A 23,529-nucleotide genomic window follows, 5' to 3' on the forward strand; every position below is an offset into this window, starting at 1 on the left:
CATGTAAGTGCACAGATTTTTTTTTTTTTTTATTTCAAAGGACATTAGATTCCACTCAGTTGCTCCAGAATAGCTCTTTATTGCCTAAAAGTTTCACAGATGCCTTCTTTGAAATATAAGTGTAATGTAAATGGGAGATCTGTGGTATAGCAGTAGATGTTTTGTGGCTAAGTGAGGAAGAAGGTAAACCCTGGTAAGACTAGAATGAAGCCCATGTCAGAAATCAGGACAAAAATGAGGTTAGTTTGAGTTTTGTAGACTATTATGGTTTCCTTTTGCCATGCAATCTCCAATGGTGTGACTTCCTAGAAATTCAATAACTTTTACTATTGCATTTGCTAACCATTCTGGATCTGTAGGGATGGTATACTTTTGACCACATTTATTTGAATTTTGGTGATGGGTGTTTACCTTAAGCTTTTCTTTAAGAAAGGCATGATGGTCAGACTTGGGGGTGCATGCCTGTAATCCCATCGATTTGTGAGGCACACATCTATAATCCCAGTTACTTGGAAGGCTAAGGCAAGAGGATCATAAGTTCGAGGCCAGCATGGACAACTTAGCAAGACCCTATCTCAAAATTTTAAAAAGTAAGTGGGGAGTCTGAGGATGTGGCTCAGAGTTAGAAAGCTCCTGGGGTTCAATCCCTGGTGCCACCAAAAACAAAACAATAAAAACTTTGAGTGAACTTCTAATTTCTTTTATTCACACCAAGATTTTAATTAATATTTATTTGTTAATATAATTTCCCTTTGTTTTTCTATTCTAATAAGTGATTTTGACAATTTTTTTGAAAACGATATTCTTTTGAAGAGTTTTTCTACCAGATTACATTTTCTATAATATTATTTTCATTGGGGGAAATTCAAACCTTAAGCTGTAGTGTTAAAGCTATTTGGTTTTTTGTTTGTTTGTCTTATTTTTTTGGAGCTAGGATTGAACCTAGGCCTTCACACATACTGAGCTTACACTCCCAACTGAACTACACCCTACCCTCCACAGCAGTATTTGCATTATTAATCTGTGACCTAGGTTCTAACCTTAAGTGTAAAGGTACCTTTTCAGAGAGTTGGAGAACATTATTTAATCAAGACCTTGTGGGGTTTTTTCTGGGGTCTCTTAATTATTTAATCTTATATGGCGATTATATTTGCTGTATATATGCAGAGAGGAAGACATATCAACTTTTCCCCATTTTATAATGAGTAAATGTTCAAGTATACTTAAACTATATAATGCAAGTGACTTAGCCAATATTAACAGGAAATAGTCCTCATAAACTCACTAGCCATTGAAAAGAAGACTTGGGAAGTCTTTGGGATCTCTCGTCAGGGTCATAAAAACAGAAGTAATTCTGATATATAGAAACAATAATTGGTCTTAACATAAAGAAATAAACTAGACTACTAATTGATTTATCACAATGTTAGTTGAAATAAATTTCCTTCATAGAAGGGAAGTGGAAAACAAAGAAAGATAAAGACCAAAGAGGGGCTGGGGAGATAGCTCAGTTGGTAGAGTCCTTGCCTTGTAAGCACAAGGCCCTGGGTTTGATCCCCAGCACCCCCCCCCAAAAAAAAAGACCAAAGAATGGTCAGAAGCTTATTATCTTTTAACTCTGTAACTGTGCTTTATATTTTGTTTTTAACATCTTGAGAATATTAAGTTCTTGATTTTGTGCCTGAGTAGGATTGGTTTTCTTTGTCTAGCTACACAGAACAACTGGATTTTTGTTAGGTAGGATTTGATTATGGGAGGGAAAAATCAAAAACAAAGACATTAACAAAATCATTTCCTTTAAAAATTTTTCATAACTTAAAATCTAATAGATTATCAACTGATAACATCCTTATATAAAGCCCTCTTGCACAGAGATACTAAAGAAGCTTTCCATTGAAAGATGGGACATTAACCCCACATAAACTTATAATGTTACAGCTGGTAAGATTCTATAGAATCTTGGGATGTGAAACTGTCACTTAAATAAAAATAAATAAGAAATTGTTTCTCTTAATCAGTCATTTGGAATTAGGAGCTCCAAATTGAAAACTGAAACATTTTCAGTTTTTCTAAGGGTTGTTTTATTTTTTGATTGAAGAGCTGCATGGAGAACTTTCTGTTGCATTATGACAGCATGAGTAACTATAGGGTTTCTATACATGTACCTAGAATTCTCTTGAACCCCAGGGTTTCATCCTGACAACTTCAAGAGTGAATGAATATCAAAATATAGTTTACCGTAGAGACTTGACATATGCTTGCAGTCATTTTATTTTGTTATTTTTACTGGAGATTGAACCCAGGGGCACTTAACCACTGAACTACATCCCCAACTCTTTTTATTTTTTATTTTGAGACATGGTCTTGCTGAGTTACTTAGGGCCTCACTAAGTTGCCAAGACTGGCTTTGAACTTGGGATCCTGTCTCAGTCTCCCAAGTCTCTGGAGTTACAGGCTCACACCACCATGCCCAGTGCTTATAGTCAGTTTTAAAATTTACTTCTTCACATACTAAATCCCCATATTATATGTAATTATAATGCATCAGTAAACTTTTTTCTTTTCTTTCTTTATTTCTTCTTTTTTTTTAATACTGGGTGTTAAACCCAGGGACACTTTACCATTGAGGTATATTCCCAGACCTTTTTATTTTTTATTTTGAGGCAGGGTATTGCTAAGTTGCTGAGGCCAGCCTTGAACTTGTGATCCTCTTGCTTCAGCCTCCAGAGTCTGCTGGGATCACAGGTGTGCACCACTGTGCTTGGCTAAAAAGTACTCTTATAGTTTTAGCTTAAAAAAGAAGCAAATATTTAATTCTCAACTCTTAAAACTTAAATTATACATAGTGGTGATATCCCCAGGCGGGTGGTCAAAGCCTGAGATTCCAATGAGACATGCTTCACTCTTTTTGAAAAATTCTGTTTCTACAAATAAATGTGTTTTATATATGATGTCTATGGTAAAACCACAATATTTTCAATTCCAGCAATAATGGGCTATTTGAAGGAAATTTATTCAAAATTGATGGAATTTATATTTTCAGATAATTTTTACCCATCCTTTGATTGATTTAAATCCAGTAGAAATGTCTTAAAATCTGATGTTAAACCTTTTATTCTTAATGGATATTAGTAATTTTGTAACTCTAGACTTTTGTTTCACATCAAGGAACCTGAAGAAGTAAATGCAGATGATGAGGTAGAGGACACCTGTGACAACAAAGAAGATGACCTGGGAGCTGTAGAAGAGCAACGCAGCGTTATCCTGCATCTCTTGTCACAGCTCAAGCTGGGCATGGACTTAACGAGAGTAAGTAATGGTATAAACTGCCTATGGAGATTGTTAAGTCAGGACCATACTGGAAAGTGTTAATGGTGTCAGGGCTGTTCTTTTATATGATTAGTTTATTTGTCTCTTAATCAGCATTTCTTATTTTCATAAAAGTCTGATTTTTTTTGTGTGTGTAGCAGGGAGTATCCTGTTTCTATAAAAAAATAAAAGGGATCCATTGGTGTACTGTACTGGAAAGTCTAAGGAAAAGGATGTAATTCTACAAAAACCATAAGAGACAATTTGCTGAATTGGACATGAAAATGTTCCAATAAAAATTTTACTTAAAAAAGTGGAAGGAACTGGGTGTGGTGGTCATACCTGAAATCCCAGAAGACTTAGGAAGCTAAAGCAAAGAGGTCAAATTTGTCCCTAAGATTGTGGTTCATAGTTCCCTCCTCTACAATCTTGGTACTTTAAAAGTGTGGTCTAAAAGCCAGCAGCATCTACCATCCCTGGGAACTTATTAGAAATGCAGAATCTCAATCCCTAGTCCTGGACTTAATGGACCAGAATCTGCATTTTAATTAGATATCCAACTGATTTATATGTGCATTAAAGTTTGAGAAGCATTGATCTATGATTTTTAATTTTCAACCAGTCTTCTTTATTTACAATTAAAATAGCGTACTTTAATTTGTTTAAATAATTTATCCATAACATTAATTCTAAAAACAAATTAAATTTAAAACCTATATATGTCAGATATTAATTACTGTGGGACTATTACCTTGAATTACTACTGATATGATTTTGCATTAATATGAAATTTCAAAATTGACTTATCTAGATGTTTCACATTGAGATTTTGTTGCCATTAAAGGTAATAAAAGTTTAAGGATTATTTTCAATAACTTGTTCACCTGAAAATGCAACTTAAATAGAAAGCATTTTGAGTTTAGCATTCACTTTAAAGCTTGTAAACATCAAAAGCTTTTCTTTTTTTACTTAATTTACTGTGATTCATAGAAGGTTTTAAAAGTGAATGGATTGCTTTTCAAAGTCTACTGAGGAGCAGATATTTTAGGAATTAATAAGAAAACTCATTTCATTTAACCTCAGTACTTCAACTAAGTATCATTTTGTTCAAGAAGTATATTCATGTGGGCTGGGGATATAGCTCAGTTGGTAGAGTGCTTGCCTCATAAGCACAAGGCCCTGGGTTCAAATCCCCAGCACCGCAAAAAAAAAAAAAAAGAAAAAGAAAAGAAATATATTCATGTTATTGGTCTAGCAAAGACTTTATTAGTTGTGAAGTTAGTAAAAATGAGTAGTCATCTGAGGGGTTCGTTTGGTATTAGTATGGTGTTTGCTATTCCTTGGTAGATTTAGATTTAGAAGGCATAAAAACAATGTTGAGGTTTATGAAGTATAAGAACTTTTGCAAAGAATGTTCTGGTAATTCAGATGGTAAAGCTCTCTCTTGGCATGAATAACTGTGTATAGTATACTTCTCCACATTTGTGCTATGTTAATTAAAAAATTATGTGTTAATGTTAGCCAAGGACAAATTAGGAATAGTCTCGTAACATATAAAAGGAATGGTACTTTTCAAGCAATATTAAGGAATCTGTGACTAAACTGCAGTGATACCTACCTCCTATCTTAACTATCACACTGATTAACAAAAATCTACAGAGCCCATATTATATTCCAGACACTGTGCTAAGTATTGGGACAGCAAGGAAGAAGATAGCCATGGGCCCAGCCTTCATGTTCTAGTTAAGTAATATATATTTTCTCCACATGTTGTAAATGAGTAATGTATATTTTCCAAATTGGTCCTTTTTAAATAATATTATTTAATTATTATAATTAAACATGTCATAGAAATTTAAAAAAAGAAAAAGAATTTCCCATCATTCCACCATCCTAACATATACAGCTCTCACTTTGAGGAGTCTCTTCAATCTTTATTTATAGGCAATTTTGCTTCATTTTCTTTTTTCTGTTACTAACTTTTCTTCGTTGAAGTATGTTTTACACATAGAAGACTTAAGTAAGCATATTTATAAACATTCAGAGAACAATGGTAAAATGAAATGCATTTACCCATCCCTCTCTCACATTAAGTTATAGAACATTGACAGAATATGGAAGCTCTTTGAGCGCCCCTCCCAGTTGTAAGTCAACTACTTTTTCCTAAATATAGCAACTTACTTGTTTTTTGTGTTAATCATCCTCTTCGTTTTCTCTATAGTTTTACCACTTGTATTTGTACCCCATACAATGTTACTTAGTTTAGGAAGAGGTGAATAGCCAACACAAGCTTAGCTTAAGAAAAGGGCTATTTTGCCATTCATAGAAGACAACTCCTTAATGAAGGGAGGCTAAACATTTGAGTCTTTGGTTTCAACTTTTTACAAAATATTGTGAGTTTATAGGAGCCCTTTTTATAGAAATCAGTGAGTGAATCCTGTGAAATATGTCTCTCAGAGCATTTGGTGTGAGCCAACTTCTAGATTTTCAGGAAGAATGTGGGCAGAGGGAGTAAGCTGCTCAGTATTTTTTGCTTGTAAGTAAACTGTGACCTACCTCCAACTCTCAAGAGCAGACTGAAGCCAGAATACAACTGAGGGGAAATTAGTGTCTTCAACCAATGCAGCAACAGAGTGTTCAGAGTATTGACTTTATCAACAGATGGTCAACAGAAGCCAAATTCAGAAACAGTTGAGACCACTTTCTCTAGGATGTTCTATCCTCTGGGTTGAAAAGGCAATATAATAGCAGCCAAGTCTTTCATGTCTGTCTCTGGAGGAATGTAAACCCTGTCGAGAAAGAAGTTCATAGTTTCTTCTGTCCTGAGTCAGAAAATAAAGACAAGTACGGGGTTAGTATGAGTTTTATAGCATATTGCACTTTACCTTTGCCATTTGATCTTCAAGTAGCATGAATTAGTAGAAACTCCATAGTTGTTGCCACTATATTTGATAACCATTCTGGATTTGTAGGGGTTTTATACATTGGCACATGTTCATCAGAGTCACATCACTCTAATCTGAACCAGGATTTCTTCACCTTTCTAGATCTCACCCATTCTTCTTTCTTGATCGCCTCTCATTTTGTTGGAGCACATTCTCCTCCTCTATGTCTGAGAAAGATCTGTAGAAAGCAAATGTGAAAATGTGTGTCTGAAATGTCTTTATGTTGCCCTCATAATTGATTGTTAGTATGGTTAGAATTTGTAATTTGTAAATAACTTTCCTTCAGAATATTACTTCCTTACTACAAGGTTCTGGTGAGAAGACTGAAGTCAATCTGAGTGCTGATCTTTTGTAACCTGTTTTGTTTGTTTTTCTCTTTGAAATTATTTTGAATCTTTTTTTGTGGCACTGAGGATTGAACCCAGGGGCACTTTACCACTAGACTACTTTTCCAGCCCAGCCCCCTTTTTTTCATATACTGGGTCTCCCTAGGTTGCCCAGTCTGGCCGCAAACTTGTGATCGTCTTGTCTCTACCACCCAAGTTCACTGGGATTACAGGCATGCGCCACCATACCCAGCAATGTTCTGAATCTTGATATAAGTTTCTTTTTATCTATTGTCTCTGGATACTTGCTGGTCTTTTTCAATGTAACAACTCATATTTTTCAGTTCTTTGACATTTTCTTGAATTGCTTCCTTAATGATTTTCATTCATTTTTTTTTTTTTTTTCTGTTCTCTCTGAAACCCTTAAATGATCGTTGAACTCCCTGGTCTGATTTGTTTTTCTTTCTTCTCTCCTAATTTTGGGAGATTTCCTCACCTTTATCTTGTAACCTTCAAGAGAAGGATGTTATCATGTTTTTAAACTTTCTGAATTTTCCTCTTTAAAGAAGCCTCCTTGTTTCATTTTTTTTTTTCCTCAGTTCTCTGAAGATGTGATTTTTAAATTTTTGAATACTTTCCCCCCTCTGTTTACTCCACATCTGTTACTTTATTTTGGCCTTTATATTCCTAATTAGAGATCTGCTGTTTCTTGGATTTCTGTCTACAGTTAAGTTTAGGGAAACAAAAAAGCTGATTTTAAGTTTTGAACATGTGGATAAGACCTGTGTTTCTTATTGTCCAGGAATCTGGATGGGCCATTTGTTGGGGAAACTGGTGTCCAAATCATTGTTTTTGTTTTTTTCTTCCTAGGATTGGTAACTTCCTAGAAGAAAATTTTCTCATCTCCTGTGTGCTGGGTTAAACAACTAGGTGTTGAACAGGAAAAGAGGGCTGGGTAGGAGAGAGTCTCAGCATCTAACATTTAATTTATAAAGGGTCACTTACAACCCTTTTTATCAGCTGAGTGTCTGTATTCTTTTAAGTTCCATATTGTTTCCCAATCTAGAGAATAAACCACCTTGTTTCTTTCACCCTCCAGAAACTAAACCTCTGGACTTTACGTATTTCACTCAGTCACCTTTATTTTAGCACTCCTCAAAGCCCCCAGATCCAGAAGCACCTGGGACTGTCAAGTTCCTGAGCCTTTTCAGGAATCTTTAATGTACACTGCTTAAGATTCACTTTTCTAATTAACAACCCCCTGAATTTTGTTACTTTTTGTGTACCTTCCAGTATCTCTGGATTTATCTTTATATGGAATGTATTTAATGTAATTTAAATGGAATTTCAGTAGAAAGAATTAAGATGTGTGTGTTCAGTTCACCATCCAAACCTCCATCATCTGATGTCTTTTGTGTATCATCTTCAAAACCATAATTTTATAAAGGACTATAATAGTTCATTAAACGAACTTCTTTATTTAAATTACCTAGAACCATGTCTAAAATGTAAATTGTTTTAATTCTTTTTACATTGCTTTTCCTTCATTCATATTATTTCTTTCCTTTAAGCTAGATTCCTCTAAGAATAATTACTATACTAAGGGTAGGAACGTTTAGGACTGTTGAAAAATATCACCATTTTCCTTTCAAAAGAGTTGAATCATTTTGCAGTGTCTCTCCAGTTCTGCTTTAAGTGAAGTATTTAATCTTCCTTTTCAGCCTTTCTGTGTCAGAAGTTCTTTTCTTCTCTTTTACTTAAAATTAAATGTAAGTTACAGTTTTTACTTTGGTTCTTTAACTCTTTGGTCTGGTCCCAGGAAATGGTATTTATTTTATTGCCTCTTCTCATATCTTGTTCAGTCACCCACAGTTTATTTTCAGGGTAAGAAAGGAGAAAAGACATGGCTCACATTTACTTTGGGTTTTAAAAACCATTTTCCTGATGAGAATTCCTTTTTTTTCCCCTCCTATCTCAATGTGCTAAGTTTAGATTTAATCTTAACCATTTGGGCAGGCTCTCATTTCCTTTTAAACATGCTTATTTTTTATTAAGACCAAATACTTTTTGTTTGTATCTTTGTTTTTAATACCTATTTAGAATGAAGTGCTTTCAAAGCAATACAAATAATTGTCTATAGATGTACACATGAATTAAATTTTCTCTCTTTGGTTGATTTTTGTTATTGTTGTTGTTTTAGGTGGTGCTCCCTACTTTTATCCTTGAGAAGCGTTCCTTGCTGGAAATGTATGCAGACTTTATGTCTCATCCAGACCTTTTTATAGCCATCACTAATGGAATCACAGCTGAAGACAGAATGATTCGCTTTGTTGAGTACTACCTTACCTCATTTCATGAAGGTCGTAAGGGAGCCATTGCTAAGAAACCGTACAATCCTATCATTGGAGAAACATTTCACTGTTCCTGGAGGATGCCGAAAAGCGAGGTTACATCCAGTGTTAGCAGCTCTTCCACCCAGGCAGTCACAAATCATGCTTCTCTATTAGAGGAGTCCTCCAGTCAGGTGGGATCAGACTATTATACAGTCAGATTTGTTGCTGAACAAGTTTCCCATCATCCTCCAGTCTCAGGATTTTATGCAGAATGTGCAGAGAAGAAGATGTGTGTAAATGCACACGTCTGGACTAAAAGCAAATTCTTAGGCATGTCAATAGGTGTGACAATGGTTGGAGAAGGTAAGTAGAAAAATTATTGTCCAATTTTTATTATCAAACTTAAGTTTTACATTTTGGGGATCTGTATAAATATTAACTACAGATTAGAAATTTTTTGTATACTTTTTTTTTTTTTTTTTTTTTGGTCTGATTTCTATTGTGTTCCAGTATGTTTGTTGGAGAACAAGAAAAGTATGGTTTTTTTTTTGGTACTGGGAATTGAACCCAGGGGCACTTAACCACTGAGCCACATCCCCAGGCCTTTTTATATTTTATTTGGAGATAAGATCTTGCTGAATTGCTTAGGGCCTCGCTAAGTTGCTGAGGCTGGCTTTGAACTCGCAATCCTCCTGCCTCAGCCTCCCAAGCTGCTGGGTTTACAGATGTGCGCCATCATGCCTGGCAAGAGAAGTATGTCTATGGACTAATGTGAATTTTCCTTTAAAATCACTTATTTCTGATTTTAAGTATACTGGGGATTAAATGCAGGAGCATTTGACTACTGAACTACATTTCCAGCCCTTTTTATTTTTTATTTTGAGACAAGGTCTTGCTAAATTGTCCAGGCTTTCCTTGAACTTAGGATCTTCCTGCCTCAGCCTTCAGAGTCTCTAAGAGTTAGGCATATCACACCTCATCTGACTTAAATATAAAATATTTTTATTGCTGGGTGTGATGGTGCACACCTGTAATCCCACTGGCTCAGGAGGAGGATCACAAGTTCAAAGCCAGCTTTAGCAACTTAGTGAGGCACTAAGCAACTCAGAGAGACTCTCTAATTAAAATACAAAATAGGGCTGGGGATATGGCTCAGTGGTTGAGTGCCCATGAGTTCAATCCCCAGTACCAAAAAAAAAGAAAAAATTTATTGTTGGAAATTTGGAAAACTAAATATAAAGGAAGAAATAAAAGTATCTGTAATCCCTTAGAACAGAGATAGATAATTTGAGCTAGTATTTCATACACATATATTTAGTATATGTTCATATTATTAGTTAGGATTAATTCTGTGTATAGTGTTCTGCTGGTGTTTTTTTAACAAAATATATTAATTTTCCCATGACATTGATAAAACATTTTATGACTGTATAATATTCCATGAAATGCATTTACTATCTTTTATTAAACTATTTTTTTCTATTTGGACATTGAAGTTGTTCCCTTATTTTTGTTATTATAAAAATCACAAGAAATATCTTCTAGGTAAAAATACATTGCCAAATTTTAATTCTGTTTCATTAAAAGATTGTGAAAAAATAATTTGAGGAAATAATGTCTTTGGGGCAAGAATACAAAGTGAAAACAACAACCTTTATAAAAATACTTGAGGGCTGGGGAGATAGCTCAGTTGGTAAAGTGCTTGCCTTAGAAGCACAGGGCCCTGGGTTTGATCCCCAGCACCACAAAAAAAAAAAAAAAAAAAAAAAAAAAACTTGAAAAGTTAATGAAAACATGACAGAAAAAAGAATTTGCAAAGAATAATTTGTTGTGACTGTGAACTTGCAATGTAAGCATGGCATAATTTAGCCTGTGACTCAACATTTTGAAACTGTATTTTAGCTGGTAAGAATATAGTTTCTTCCCCTTTTCAATTTTCCCTGTTTTTTAAGTTCTATTGTGATATGTCTTACCAATTTCCAAATGATATCTCAAGTTAATTATAACTTTTATAATATAAGAAAGTATTCATATTTTATTAGTTTAAAAAGTTTGCCAACTTCTGATATATTCTCTATACCATTAGCCTTAGGCCCATTGTAGATCAGTTTATTTATTTTATAGATGAGAAAAATGAAGTTTAGAGTGATAGGACATGTCAAGATTATAAAGGTTGAGGCATAGCCACATATAGAACCTCACTTTTTGACCCTCTACCCCAAGAACTGTTGTTCTTACCAGTTCATGTAACAGAAAAAATCTAGTAATGCTAGTGTTTTCCACTCCAATAAAGGAGAGCTTCTAGAAGTGAGGAAAAGCATTACTATCTTCACCATGCTTTAATCTTGAAAGAGGTATACAATTTTTACCTCTTTAATATAATTTTTAATTTAATACAATTTTTATTATCTAGTATATATTCATTCATTGCCTTTTGGAAATTAAATTGCTATTGGTTACCCTCAGCAGGAAGTAGAAGAAATTGGGGAATGGGATTTATAAAAATTTATTTTGTTCCTCGTAGCTATGCTTTTTTTTTTTTTTAAAGAAGGGAGCATTCATTTAATTATTCGATAAATGAGATTTTAGAATTCTGTGAATCTGAATTATCCTAATGTTTCCATCATCACATTTATTCAAAACCCATGTATTCTTCATATTTTAAATTCTACATTGTTCACTGCTTATGCTAAATATATTCTTAAAAATGAAAGATTATAAACCCAATTTATAAGATCACATATTTTTACAAAAGTAATAAAAATGAAATATCTTCCCACAGAGCATTAAGTTATTAACCCTTAAAATATACTCAAGTATGTTGTTTATCTCCTGACAGTTTCTGTTTTATAAATATATTACAACCATTTTTCTTCTGAAATGGCTCAATACTTTTTTATATATTGTTGCCCTTTATGAAGACTGTTAAAAGCAATTCCAAAAAGTTAAAAAATAAAAAATAAATACAAAGTCATTGCTTTGGGTAGATTACTTTGGACTCTCAGTTTGTCTTTAGTTATCCTAAAAAACATATAAAATTACTTATCATGACTCTTGTCCTTATTTGAACATTAAGAAGAGTGGGCACAGTGGGATTTGCCTGCAATCCTAGCAATTTGGGAGGCTGAGGCAGAAGGATCCCAAGTTTGAAGCCAGATTGGGCCACTAAGCGAGATTCTGTCTCACAATAAAAAAGAGCTGGGAATGTAGCTCAGTAATTGAGTGGCCTTGGGTTCAGTTCCCAGTACTGTAAAACAAAAGAACAGTGTGCTTGGGACTGGAGTTGTGGCTCAGTGGTAGAGCACTTGCCTGGCATCCATGAAGCCTTGGGTTTGATACTCAGCACCACATATAAATAATTAAAATTTATAAAAAAGATCCATTGACAGCTGAACAAAAATATTTTTTAAAAAAAGTACAGTGTGCTTAGTGAACCATTCATTAAGAGAGAAATGCCATGAGTTTAGACTAGACATTCATATCCAGTGAAGTATTTGGGCTGTTGATGACACAGGTAACAAACTCAGGAAGGTTAATAATGTAGCTCACCTATCCTTAGTGTCTCTTAATTATCTATATAGATTGGTTATTCATTAACAATTCCCTTTTTGTTTTTAAACCATCTTTAATATAGCATCACTTAATACAGAACACATCCCATTAGAATAATACTTGTTGGGCTGGTATGGTAGCTAGTGGTGGAATGCTCACCTACTGCTCATGGGCACTGGGTTCGATCCCAAAAAATATCACTTACATCTCTTGTAGCTTCACTCTAAATATTTCAGAATTTGGCAAACAGTTTATTTTATACATGTATATACATAATATATATATACATATATATACATAATATATATATATACACAAATTATTGGTTTTTATGATAGAATTACATTTTTTTCTCCTTAATATACATGGAGCAGAATGAAGAACACTTTCCCATCATATTTTCTGAGTTTAAGGCATATCTAGGCATTATTTATTTGTAGTACTGGGAATTGAACAGGGGCTTGTGCATGCTAGGCAGGCACTCTTCCACTGAGATACATTCCCAGCCCTTTCTAATTTATTTTTAGAGAGAGTGTTACAGTGTTGCCTAGATTGGGCTCAAACTTGAGATCCTTCTGCCTCAGCCTCCCAGTACTTAGAATTCTAGGCATGCACCCTCATACCCAGTTATATATACCTTTATAACATTGACTATTAAGTTATTCCCAAACTGATGAAAAGGTTATTAGTACTAACTAATGACCAGATCTTAACATGGTACAGTATAACATATCCTTGAGTTCTGCCTAATGATTTTTTTTAAAAATGCCTAATGAATATTTTATTTAAAATATTTGTCTTTCTAGACATTCTAGAAATAATGACCTATCTTTTAAAATATTAACGTATTAACATATTGATTCTTAGCAGAAATTCAAACAGTTTCCATTGTAACATTTATTGGCTCCATAAACCCCAATGGGATAGTAAAGTTATAGTGAAATAAATCCGATTCACTATACCAGGTTGTCAAATCAGTATCATCCAAAGTTAAATGAAGATTAAAGAGAATAATCATGTGGGAAGATAGGAATCATGTACTAGATCATGTAGTAGGAAAAAAATAGTGAATTTTTTTTTTGGTAGCTCTGTGTTTCTTTAAAAAGATGTTAACCACCACTGTGTTTTCATATACAGGTATCCTCAGTCTGCTGGAGCATGGAGAAGAGTATACTTTTTCTCTCCCTTGTGCATATGCCAGGTCAATTTTGACTGTTCCTTGGGTAGAACTTGGTGGCAAAGTCAGTGTCAACTGTGCAAAAACTGGCTATTCAGCCAGCATTACCTTTCATACTAAGCCATTCTATGGTGGTAAACTGCACCGGTAAGAACATTTTAATGGTATCTGGTTCTCATTCTTCCCTTTGATCTTGTATTATAATTCCTTATTCTTTTTCTGCTTTGTTTTATGTAGATATTATTGTATTTTATGTTTATTTTTATTTAAAATATTTATCTTCCTAGACATTCTGGAAATAATGACCTAGCTTTTAAAATATTAACATTATCAACATATTGATTCTTAGAATTATTTTCCTGATGAAGTAACTAATGACATGTAGAACAGAATTTTTAACAAATAAATATACAAGTCTCTGGCCCAATTCAGCCTTGAAGGAAATTCAGATTTGGATCCGGACCTCAGTGGAGGTTGCTATTGCCACAAGTTAGGGTGAAAATGTGTCTAGTATATAGAAATAGTTCAAGAAACACAGTGATTGAAGTCAGTGTCTTTAGGCACCAATACTGAGTGCTGGCTTCTGTCATCTAGGAATTAGCCAGTTAAAATACTTTTTTCCTGTTTTGTTAGTTTCTTCAGCACTTGTCCTGATTACCCAAACTTTTTGAAGACAAGTTTTCCAGTAGGATCTTCAGGAGGTTCCATAAGGTTTTGATGTCTATTCTGACTATCCTGCTAATTTTCTTTTCCTGTAAACTTTTTTTTTTTTAAATTTTTGGAGCATACTGGGAATTGAACCCAGGATGCTTTTCCACTGAGCTACTCAGCTCTTTTTTATTTTGAGGCAGGGTCTTGATAAGTTCTTGAGGTTGGCCTTGAACTTGAAATTCTCCTGCTTCAAGCTTCCAAGTTGCTGGTATTGTACGCATGTGTCATTGCACCCAATTTTTCCTACAAACTTTTTCCTCTTTTCACATTTTTTTCGTAGAACAATAGTAGGATTTGTTGTTACATATTTGTACATGCACATAATATTAATAATATAATTTAGCCAGTATCACTTCCCAGCACTTCCCCCGCCAATAAACTTTTATTGAAAAAAAGACATATACACAAAAGTATACAAAATTGATGCATTTTAGACAAATAAGAATTTAAGCACTTTGAAGTAGACACAGTACATTGCTAGTGTACCCAAAGCCTTCTTCCTGCCCTGTTAGTTTCTCTCCCTCTGTCTCCTTCTCTCTCCTGTTAACCACTTATACCCCTCCTACTTTACGTACCATTATACTAATTTCTGATACCATAGATTATTTTTTGCCTGTTTTTGAACTCTATATTTAATGTAAGTGGCATCATATACTATGTTCTTTCATATCTAACTTATTTTGCTTAGTGTTATATTTTTGAGATTCATCCATGTACACTTGTAGTTTATTCTCCTTACAGAGGACCACATTTCATTGACTAAGCCACAATCTGTCTATTCATTCTAATGTTGACGGGCATTTGTAATTTCTAACTTTGGGCTATTACAAATAGTGGCACTAGAACATTGTTTGTGAACATATGTGTGAAACTCTGTTGTGTAGATTCCTAGAAATGGAATTTCTGGGTCATATTGTTAATAAGTTGAATTTTATTAAATCCTGCCAGACAATTTTATCGCATATGTGGCTCAGTGATTAAAGCATCCCTGGGTTCAATCACCAGTACCCCAAAGAAATTTTAAATAAATAAAAAAATAAATATAAAAGATCTTTGTAGAGTTTTTCTAATATGACTTATCTAATGTTTATTAACTGAGAATTCCACTTAAAAGCTTTTTCATGTTGATTTTATGAATAGATATCTCTCTAGGAAGAGATCATCAATGTTATGAGGTCTTCAATAAATAGTTACTGAAGACTTTCCTACATTTATTATATTCAAAGTGCTACATGAATTCTCACATTTTGCAAGTATGGCCCTATTAATAAAGAATTTCCCACATTGATTTCATTCAGCTGTGTCCATAGTGTAAATTTTCTGGTGCTCACCAAAAGACTTTCTCCTGTCAAGGACTTCTCTGCCTCATACCTTAGGGCTTTCTCCTCAGTATGAGTTGTGTTGAGTTTGATAAGGCCAAAGCTTCCTCTGAAGGCTGTTCCACAGTGATTTCAGAAATAGGGTTTCCCCCTTGTAAGCACAAGGCCCTGGGTTCGATCCCCAGCACCCCAAAAAAAAAAAATAGGGTTTCCCTCCTTGAATTTTCTGACATCAGTGAAGCTAGAACTCTGACTGAAGCCTTGACCACTTTCATACATGTTTAGAATTTCTGGAATATATGAATTTTCCTGTTTTAGCATTAAACTAAATCTGTGGTTGAATACTCTCCCACATTGATAAGATAGGTTTTCTCTCCGGAATGAGCTCTTTGGTGTTGGTGTTGTAGAAGTAAGAACTTGGGTGAAGGTTTGTCCACACTTAATACATTTTAGGATTTTTCCCTAGTATGAATTATCTGGTGTTACCTAAGATGAGTAATGACTAAAGTTCACATTCATCATATTTACCAAGTTTCTGTTCAGTATAAATTCTTTCATGTTGTTGAAGGAATGCATGATGATGTTGCCTTGTAGTCTTTGCCTTAGTTTAGTTTTGCCCCAATATGCTTAATGAGGGCTGGGGTTGTGGCTCAGTGGTAGAGCACTTGCCTGGCATGAATGAGGCCCTGTGTCTGATCCCCAGCACCACAAAAAACCAAACCAAAATAAAAGTATGAATGATTAATGAAAGCTTTTCCAAAGGGGTTTTCTCCAGTGTGAGTTCGCTCATGTCTATATGGGTAAATAATGACTATAAAATTCTTCAGAATCGTTACAATTCCTCATAAGGTTTTTCTCCTCTAAACTCTCTTGGGTCAGTTAATAGAGAAAATCCTTTTTAAGGATTTCCCAGATTTATTCCATCCCCATGAGTTATCACATGTTGTACTAATATTGAGTTGTGAGTGGGAAACTTGACATTTGTTACAATTCAAAAGGTTCTTTTCTCATACTAAATCTACTGAAAAGGAAATAAGCTGTTAAAGCTTGTCCACAAATACTCATTTGTATTTTCACAAAGGAATTCTTTGATATTCTTCAGTTAAACCTTTTACCACATTTTTTACCCATAGCGTTAATCTCTGCTGCATGTTCGAATTTTCTTCTTTTGCACCAGTTTAACTACTTAGCTATTCTGATTAATTTTTAAACCTTAGTTATTTTTCAAACACTTGATACATTATTTACATTTATGCAAGTATTTCTTTATGAGAACTTACAAATAGTGGGTATGGTGATGCGCTCCTGTACTACCAGTGTCTTGGGAGGCTGAGGCAGGAGGAGTGCTAGTTCAAAGCCAGCCTTAGGAACTTAACAAGGCCCTAAGCAACTCAGCAGGACCCTGTCCTCTAAATAAAATACAAAAAAAGGGCTGGGAATGTGTCTCAGTGTTTATGCACTCCTGGTTTCAATCCCTCGTAGAGTAGGGTAGAATAGAATAAAAAAATAGCAAATAATAGTAACTTGGGATAATATGCTGCTATAAAAAGATCTTCAGTGGCAGGTGTGGAATGGAGTGAGGGTGGGTAGTGAGCTGAGATCAGAAGTTGGGAGAGTAGTTGGGCATTCAGAATTGAGAGACTTCAAGTAGTAACTAAAAGGATGTAGTGAGAGAAACAAGGTGTCCACAAGAACTTATATTTATGTCCTGGTTATCTACAACTACTAATAAACTTCTTTAAAACTTGGCACTTAGGACTGGGGATATAGCTCAGTTGGTAGAGTGCTTGCCTAGCATGTACAATGCCCTGGGTTCAAACCCAAGAACCGCAGGGGAAAAAAAAAAAAAAAAAAAGAACTTGGCACTTAAAACAATAATTTGTTATCATCCCTCACAATCCTGAGGGTTGACTAGACTTTTTCTGGGTGGTTTCAGTTGGCATTTCATGTGGTTGTAGTTAGATGTTAGCTGGGGCTTCAGTCTTCTAAAAACTCAACCTGGCTAGAGATCTAGGGTAGCTAACTCACAGGAGAGGGCAGCTGATTGGCTTTTGGCCAGTGAGGGTAGCTGGGGCTCTCATTCAGAGGAGCTACATGAACTTTCCCATGTGATTTGGACTTTTCTCATTCCTGCAACTGAAAGTTAGGTTTCTAGAGGCACCATCCCAAAGCAAGCATTCCAAAAGACTTACTGTAGCGGGAATTGAACTGTACTGGGCATAGATGTGACTATCACTAAGCTACATCTCCAACCCTTTTATTTTGAGACAAGGTCTCACTAAATTGCTGAGACCATCCTGGAACTTGTAATCCTCCTGCCTCAGCCTCCTGAATAGCTTGGATTCCAAGAGTGTACCACCACACCTGGCCTTATTGGCTTTTGATATCTACTTTTCTTTTTTTTAAGACTACGAAGAAAGACTAGGGATATAGCTCCATGGTAGAGCGCTAGCATGGCATGTATGAGGCCCTGAGTTCAGTTCCGATGACTGCAAAACAACATGCTTAAGACCATTAATAATCAGGTGGACATCCTCATTTTTGTTAATGAGGCAGATATTATATTTAACACCTTATTTATGTATTTATTATTTACCACCTTATTGGCTTCTTTACCCTTCCCTTCCTATTATCCGGAAGGCACACTTGTTGGGTCTTGTACATTGGAGGTGTAAAACTTTCTTCCAACATAGTGTGTTGCATTCTCTTCTTTGCATTCATATACACGATGTCTCCCTAACTCTTCTTTTTTTAATTTTATTTTCACAGACTGCATTTTGATTCATTGTACACAAATGGGGTACAACTTTTCATTTCTATGGTTGTACATGATGTAGATTCACACTATTTGTGTAATCATACATGTACATAGGGTAATGATGTCTGTCTCATTCCACTATCTTTCCTTCTCTTGTCCCCTCCTCCCTCTCATTTCCCTGTACACAATCTTTAAGGGATAATTGTGGCTGATTCAGAGTTTCCTCATCTTTTCTATTCTGCTCTTCTTTAAAACCAGTGATTTTACCTAATTTCTCATTTAGAAGATTAATGTTAGAAATTGAGTTTCCTATTCTTAACAACTTTTCTTACTTGATTTTACCAAATATGTACTTCTTTTATGCCTTTAGTTAATGGCATTTCTCCCTCCTTAGAGATAGCCTAGTTTTTTACTGCCGTCTGCAATTGGAGCAGACACTTATCTGCTGTCTGCATTTGGTATAAATATATTATATTCCCCCTGTCTTCCCTTACTTCCTCATTTTCCACAGCTATCTCTGATGTGACCAAGTGAGCCTACTTAACTGTTTGTGGTTCCCTGCCCATTTTCTGGTTCCATTTCTGTGTTTGCTTTAGGATGATGATTATGTATATGAAAAATCACCCGAAATTGAAATGCAAACCATGTGATATAGTATCATCAAGATTTTAGGATGATTTATCTTTGCATACTGGAGATAGTGGAGAAATAAATACTATCTCTGCCATCAGGAAGATTCCAGTTTCCTCTTAGAACCCAGGATACTTCTCATAGAAAGCATTTGTAAGATTTTAGGGAAAACTCATGTGTAATAGATAGTTAGAAATAGTCTGTCATAATAATAACCATAAAGATAGCAAAAGACAGCCATACTGTGAAGCTGGGATTAGATAATTGTTATACCTAAAAGTAAGTTTAGTTCTGACTCGTCTGTTAAAAAAAGAAACCCGATGCTCAGCATACTTCTCATTTTCTGATAAAGGAAGCATATCACTTTTTCAAGAAAGACAAAACTATTTTCCTGGCACTGAAAGGGATTTGTTGCAGATATCCTTACATAATGGCATTGAGTAACATAATAGACAGTGTCTTCTTCAGTAGTTTTTATAAAGTGTAGTTACCCTTCCATATGAGTATTGAGTCTCAAAAATCTAAAAGGTTATGGAGTTTTTAGAAGCAGACAATTTCTAGTTGTCAAGTTTTTAGAAAGTGAAAAAGCACCTATTTTATCAGTTGTCAATTATCTTCACTTAGAGATGAGTAGGATAATGATTTAAATTTAGCTTTTGGTAAGTATCTTGAGGACAGTATATTCTGTATTCTGTCTCATTTATTGTTACAAGATCTACAGGCTTTAGATACTATCGAATCTTTTTAATAAGGAGGACCTGTTAGTTGCCACTGCAATAAATGATCCTGAATTTTGAGAACTTGCCTCATACTGGGTGTGTTAAGATGTTAGAATCTAAATAGTTTTCATGAGTAGCCAATGTCTTAACCTGTTAGAATTATTTAATATCTTTGTTTGAATGTCTGCCTTTGGTTTTGGCAGTTTATGTAACTGTTTTTTAATGTATACTTAGCCATTTGGTCAAATTGTTTCTTAAAACCATGCTTGGCTTCATAAGGATACGTATCAAAAGCAATAGTTAAATGAAGAATATAGTTTATTTGAAGTATATTCATCTCAAACCGTGATAGTATAAAACTAAAGATAAATTAATAACCCAGTTATTGTCAGATAAGGAAATGGCTGCTCTCAGAATCAAAGAGCCTGGCATGAAAAGAAGACATATCAAGTTGACATGCCAGAAAAACCTCAACTTTGATCACAGCTTTAACTTTTTGTCTCCTCTGAGTGGCCACATGTGAAAATTTACTTAAAACAAGTAATAAGTTTTTTATAAACATTATCTAAAGTCTCTCAGCCTCATTGAGGGAGAGTTCCATGGTATAGATGAGGCAATTGAGGCTCTTTCAGGCCCTCAGCAGAACTAGTCTATCTGATTCATATACCGTGTTCTTTTTGCTCGAACTGTGATACTTTTAAAGAATTATGAATTTTTCAGATTTTCCCCCAACATTTACCAAAACTAACATTTTGCCTCATATTAATCTTGGCATATCTTTCTATTGTATCTTTCGTATGATGGTTTCAAACTCTGGCGAAAGATTTTCCTTCCTAAATCCCTAAACTTTATACTGTGTCTTTGGGCAGGAAGCCCAGACTGCTGCATGGAAGCAGTGTGACAGAATTGACTGAGCAGAACTTAACTTTATTTTTTTGGATATTTCCCTAATTTCTCTTTTCTTGCAAAATAGTTCTCCAGTATCACTTCTACAAAATGATGGTAATGTCAGACCTGAGGTCAGGTTGATTTGAGGAAACTTGTACCTAGAGTATTGGAAAGAACTTGGACTTTAGAGTCCATTGGGAACTATATTTAAATCCTGACCTACTGTTTCCTAGCTGTGCAATTTGGGACAATTAATCTAAATTTTTGAGCCTCATCTCTAGAAATAGGATAGTCATAAGCCTTGATAAGTTAATTTATGTAAATGTTAGCCTATTGTAAATGTTCAGCAAATGCCAGACCACTGGCCTCTTGTTTATGTTTTTTGCTCACACTTTTTTCATTCTAGGTAGCAATATTAATTGTGAACATATCACTTAAGCTCTTTCGAAGCTTTTTTCATTCATCAATTGAGACATTTATTAAGCACCTTCTATTTACTAAGGCACCTGCTGAGTAATAATTGTGCATATGAGAGATGAGACCCATTCCAGCTTGATGAGAGTCGTATGGTCTTTTGGGGTATATGACAAATCAGAATACACAGACTGTATGAGTCAGTGACCTGCATAAACGTAATGGAAATATGGGGTTTAGGCTAGAAGATAAGATATGGCTTCCAGAGAAAGGTGGTACTTGAATTGATTCTTGAAGGATATTCTAGGAGTGTAACCAGAGAGGAAGGGCTTGTCAAGTAGAGGGTCAAGATGTTGGTATGTAAAATGAATTAGATAAAAAATCATTGTGGAAGTTCTTTGTGCAATTTAAATAGACTGGAGATTGGCAGGTCTATAGCCCTTTCAGCAAATCTGGTTCTGACATATGTTTGTGTAAATAACATTTTTATTGGAACAACAGCCCACACCCACTATTTTTACTTGACCATTTCTGAATGTTTCCATGCTACAGTGATAAAGTTAAGTAGCTGTGAAGAGATAGGCTGACCTGGGAATCCAAAGAATTTTCTTTCTTGTGTCCACTTATAGAAGTTTATCAACACCATATTAAATGGTTGTGAAAATTAAATATTTTAGCAAATTGAGTGAAACCCTTCTTCCTCTTTGTGTTTCCTTGCAGTCCTCATAACCTGCCCTCTGGATGTGTGGTTCCTGACCTCTGCCCCAGATCTCTTGTTGCTGCACTTTACGGTGGCATCTGCTCTAAGCACTTGCATAAACCCAATGTTCATGAACAAGGATTAGGCTGATTATTTTCTGAGTGGAATGGCTTGTGGGAGATAAGGATGACGTCATAAACTAGTGTGACAATAAAGAAAGATCAAGTATGCCAGTTGTAGGGGTGCTTACCTGTAGGCTCAGCTTCTTGGAGGCTGAAGCAGGAGTGGTTGTTGCCTGCCTGAGCAACATTAGCAGGTCCTGTCTCAAGGGGGAAAAAATGATGAAGATCAAGTAAGAATTAGATTATTATTTCCTCAGTTCTGAAACTATAATTCTGGGTTGATGGAGAAGGGATGTGGTGCAGTGTCATCTCATGTGCTATTGGTTAGAGATAAGTTTTCAAGGAAGTGGAAGAATTGGCTATGGTTCAGAAGAATATGGAAGAAACTTATGAGAAACATTCATCTGTCAACAAATCCTTAGCAATGCAATTAGTTAAGTTCATATGCCTCAGCACAACCCAGAATTTCTACCTTATGGTAAGCAGATTGTATAGATGTTGTGTCCAGTGAAGTACAGTACTCCTTTTGATTTTGAATATTTGATTTGCTCTTGTACCTAGCTAAGCCCTTGTGTCCTTGATCTCTAAGATTTGGCTCTTGGATCATTTGTTTATTGATCTCTTCATACCTCTGCTTTGAGCTCTGAGTTTGTAGACAAACTGACTAAAAACTGTGGAATCCCTAAATTCCACTTTGTCTTTCGAGTTCTTTTGTTTTACCTAATAAATGCTTCTTAGGATTTCTGTACTGTTGCCTTTAGACCATTGAGTTCTCTTTGAAATCAGTTAAACCATAATCTCTGGAACACTAATTAGATCTAACCTTTGCCATTGTTCCCCTGAGTTTTGACCTTCTGTCTAATTGACCCTTTCTAATCTGACCTGTGTTCTACTTAAAATATTTCATTAAAAATTGTAGACCTATAGCCAAGGGGACCAGAAAACTCAGTGAGATTTGGTGCAGAAAGAAAAATTTCGTCAAGCTGGTGTCATTGACTAACCACATCCATAAAGCACATCATTACCCACTGTGATCAAGTTGGGGGGATTGTGGTGAAGGGTTCTGAATATCTCCCTTTTAATCCCTCCCAAATCTGGAATACTTTATTGAGCTAGTACACCAGTTTTAACACCTTCCTTGTGTTATGTTAAAATAAATAAATAAAGTTAAGGGACCATTTTAAGATTATGCAGTTGCAGCCTGAAAACTTAAGGTAGCACCTTGTAGTACCAATTTTAGGAGCTTTATTTGGTGCATTTAACGCAACTTGTAATTGCAAAATCCACTTCACTGTGTAAGTGAAAAATACATATTTTATCTTGTTGGCCCTATGCAATTCTGCACTTGATCTTTGGTATATACTCTACCTTCATTACTTCTGGCAAGATGTTCTGCTTAGCACTCAGTTGCATTCTTTTTCTTTCCTGTTCATTATGCTTTATTCTGAGGACCATATGAGGGTAGGAGATATTACCTTTTAAAAATTACAAAAATTTGTGTATCCCAGCACCGCAAAAAAAAAAAAAAAAAAAAATTTTTGTTAATATGCAAACCGGTTCTTAAGTTGATGGCCCAAATGTTAAAATGTTATTTTTCATATCATTTATGATCTTGTCACAATCCAC

General features: G+C 35.0%; 1 protein-coding gene across 4 annotated transcripts in view; it reads left to right on the plus strand.

Annotated features, from left to right (window-relative positions):
• Osbpl11 (oxysterol binding protein like 11) overlaps positions 1-23,529 on the plus strand; it is an 80,597-nt gene that overhangs the window by 44,749 nt on the left and 12,319 nt on the right. For all 4 annotated transcript variants that reach the window (XR_007110284.1, XM_047565031.1, XM_047565030.1 and 1 more), the window contains exons 9-11: positions 3,169-3,309; positions 8,781-9,276; positions 13,603-13,789. Coding sequence is in view for 3 of the 4 variants with exons in the window: in XM_047565031.1 (XP_047420987.1) it covers positions 3,169-3,309; positions 8,781-9,276; positions 13,603-13,789 (824 nt within the window). In the remaining variant the exon portion in view is untranslated. The remainder of the gene's footprint in view (positions 1-3,168; positions 3,310-8,780; positions 9,277-13,602; positions 13,790-23,529) is intronic.

This window comes from Sciurus carolinensis, chromosome 9 (genome assembly GCF_902686445.1).
Source record: "Sciurus carolinensis chromosome 9, mSciCar1.2, whole genome shotgun sequence".
Classification (NCBI taxonomy): Eukaryota; Metazoa; Chordata; class Mammalia; order Rodentia; family Sciuridae; genus Sciurus; species Sciurus carolinensis.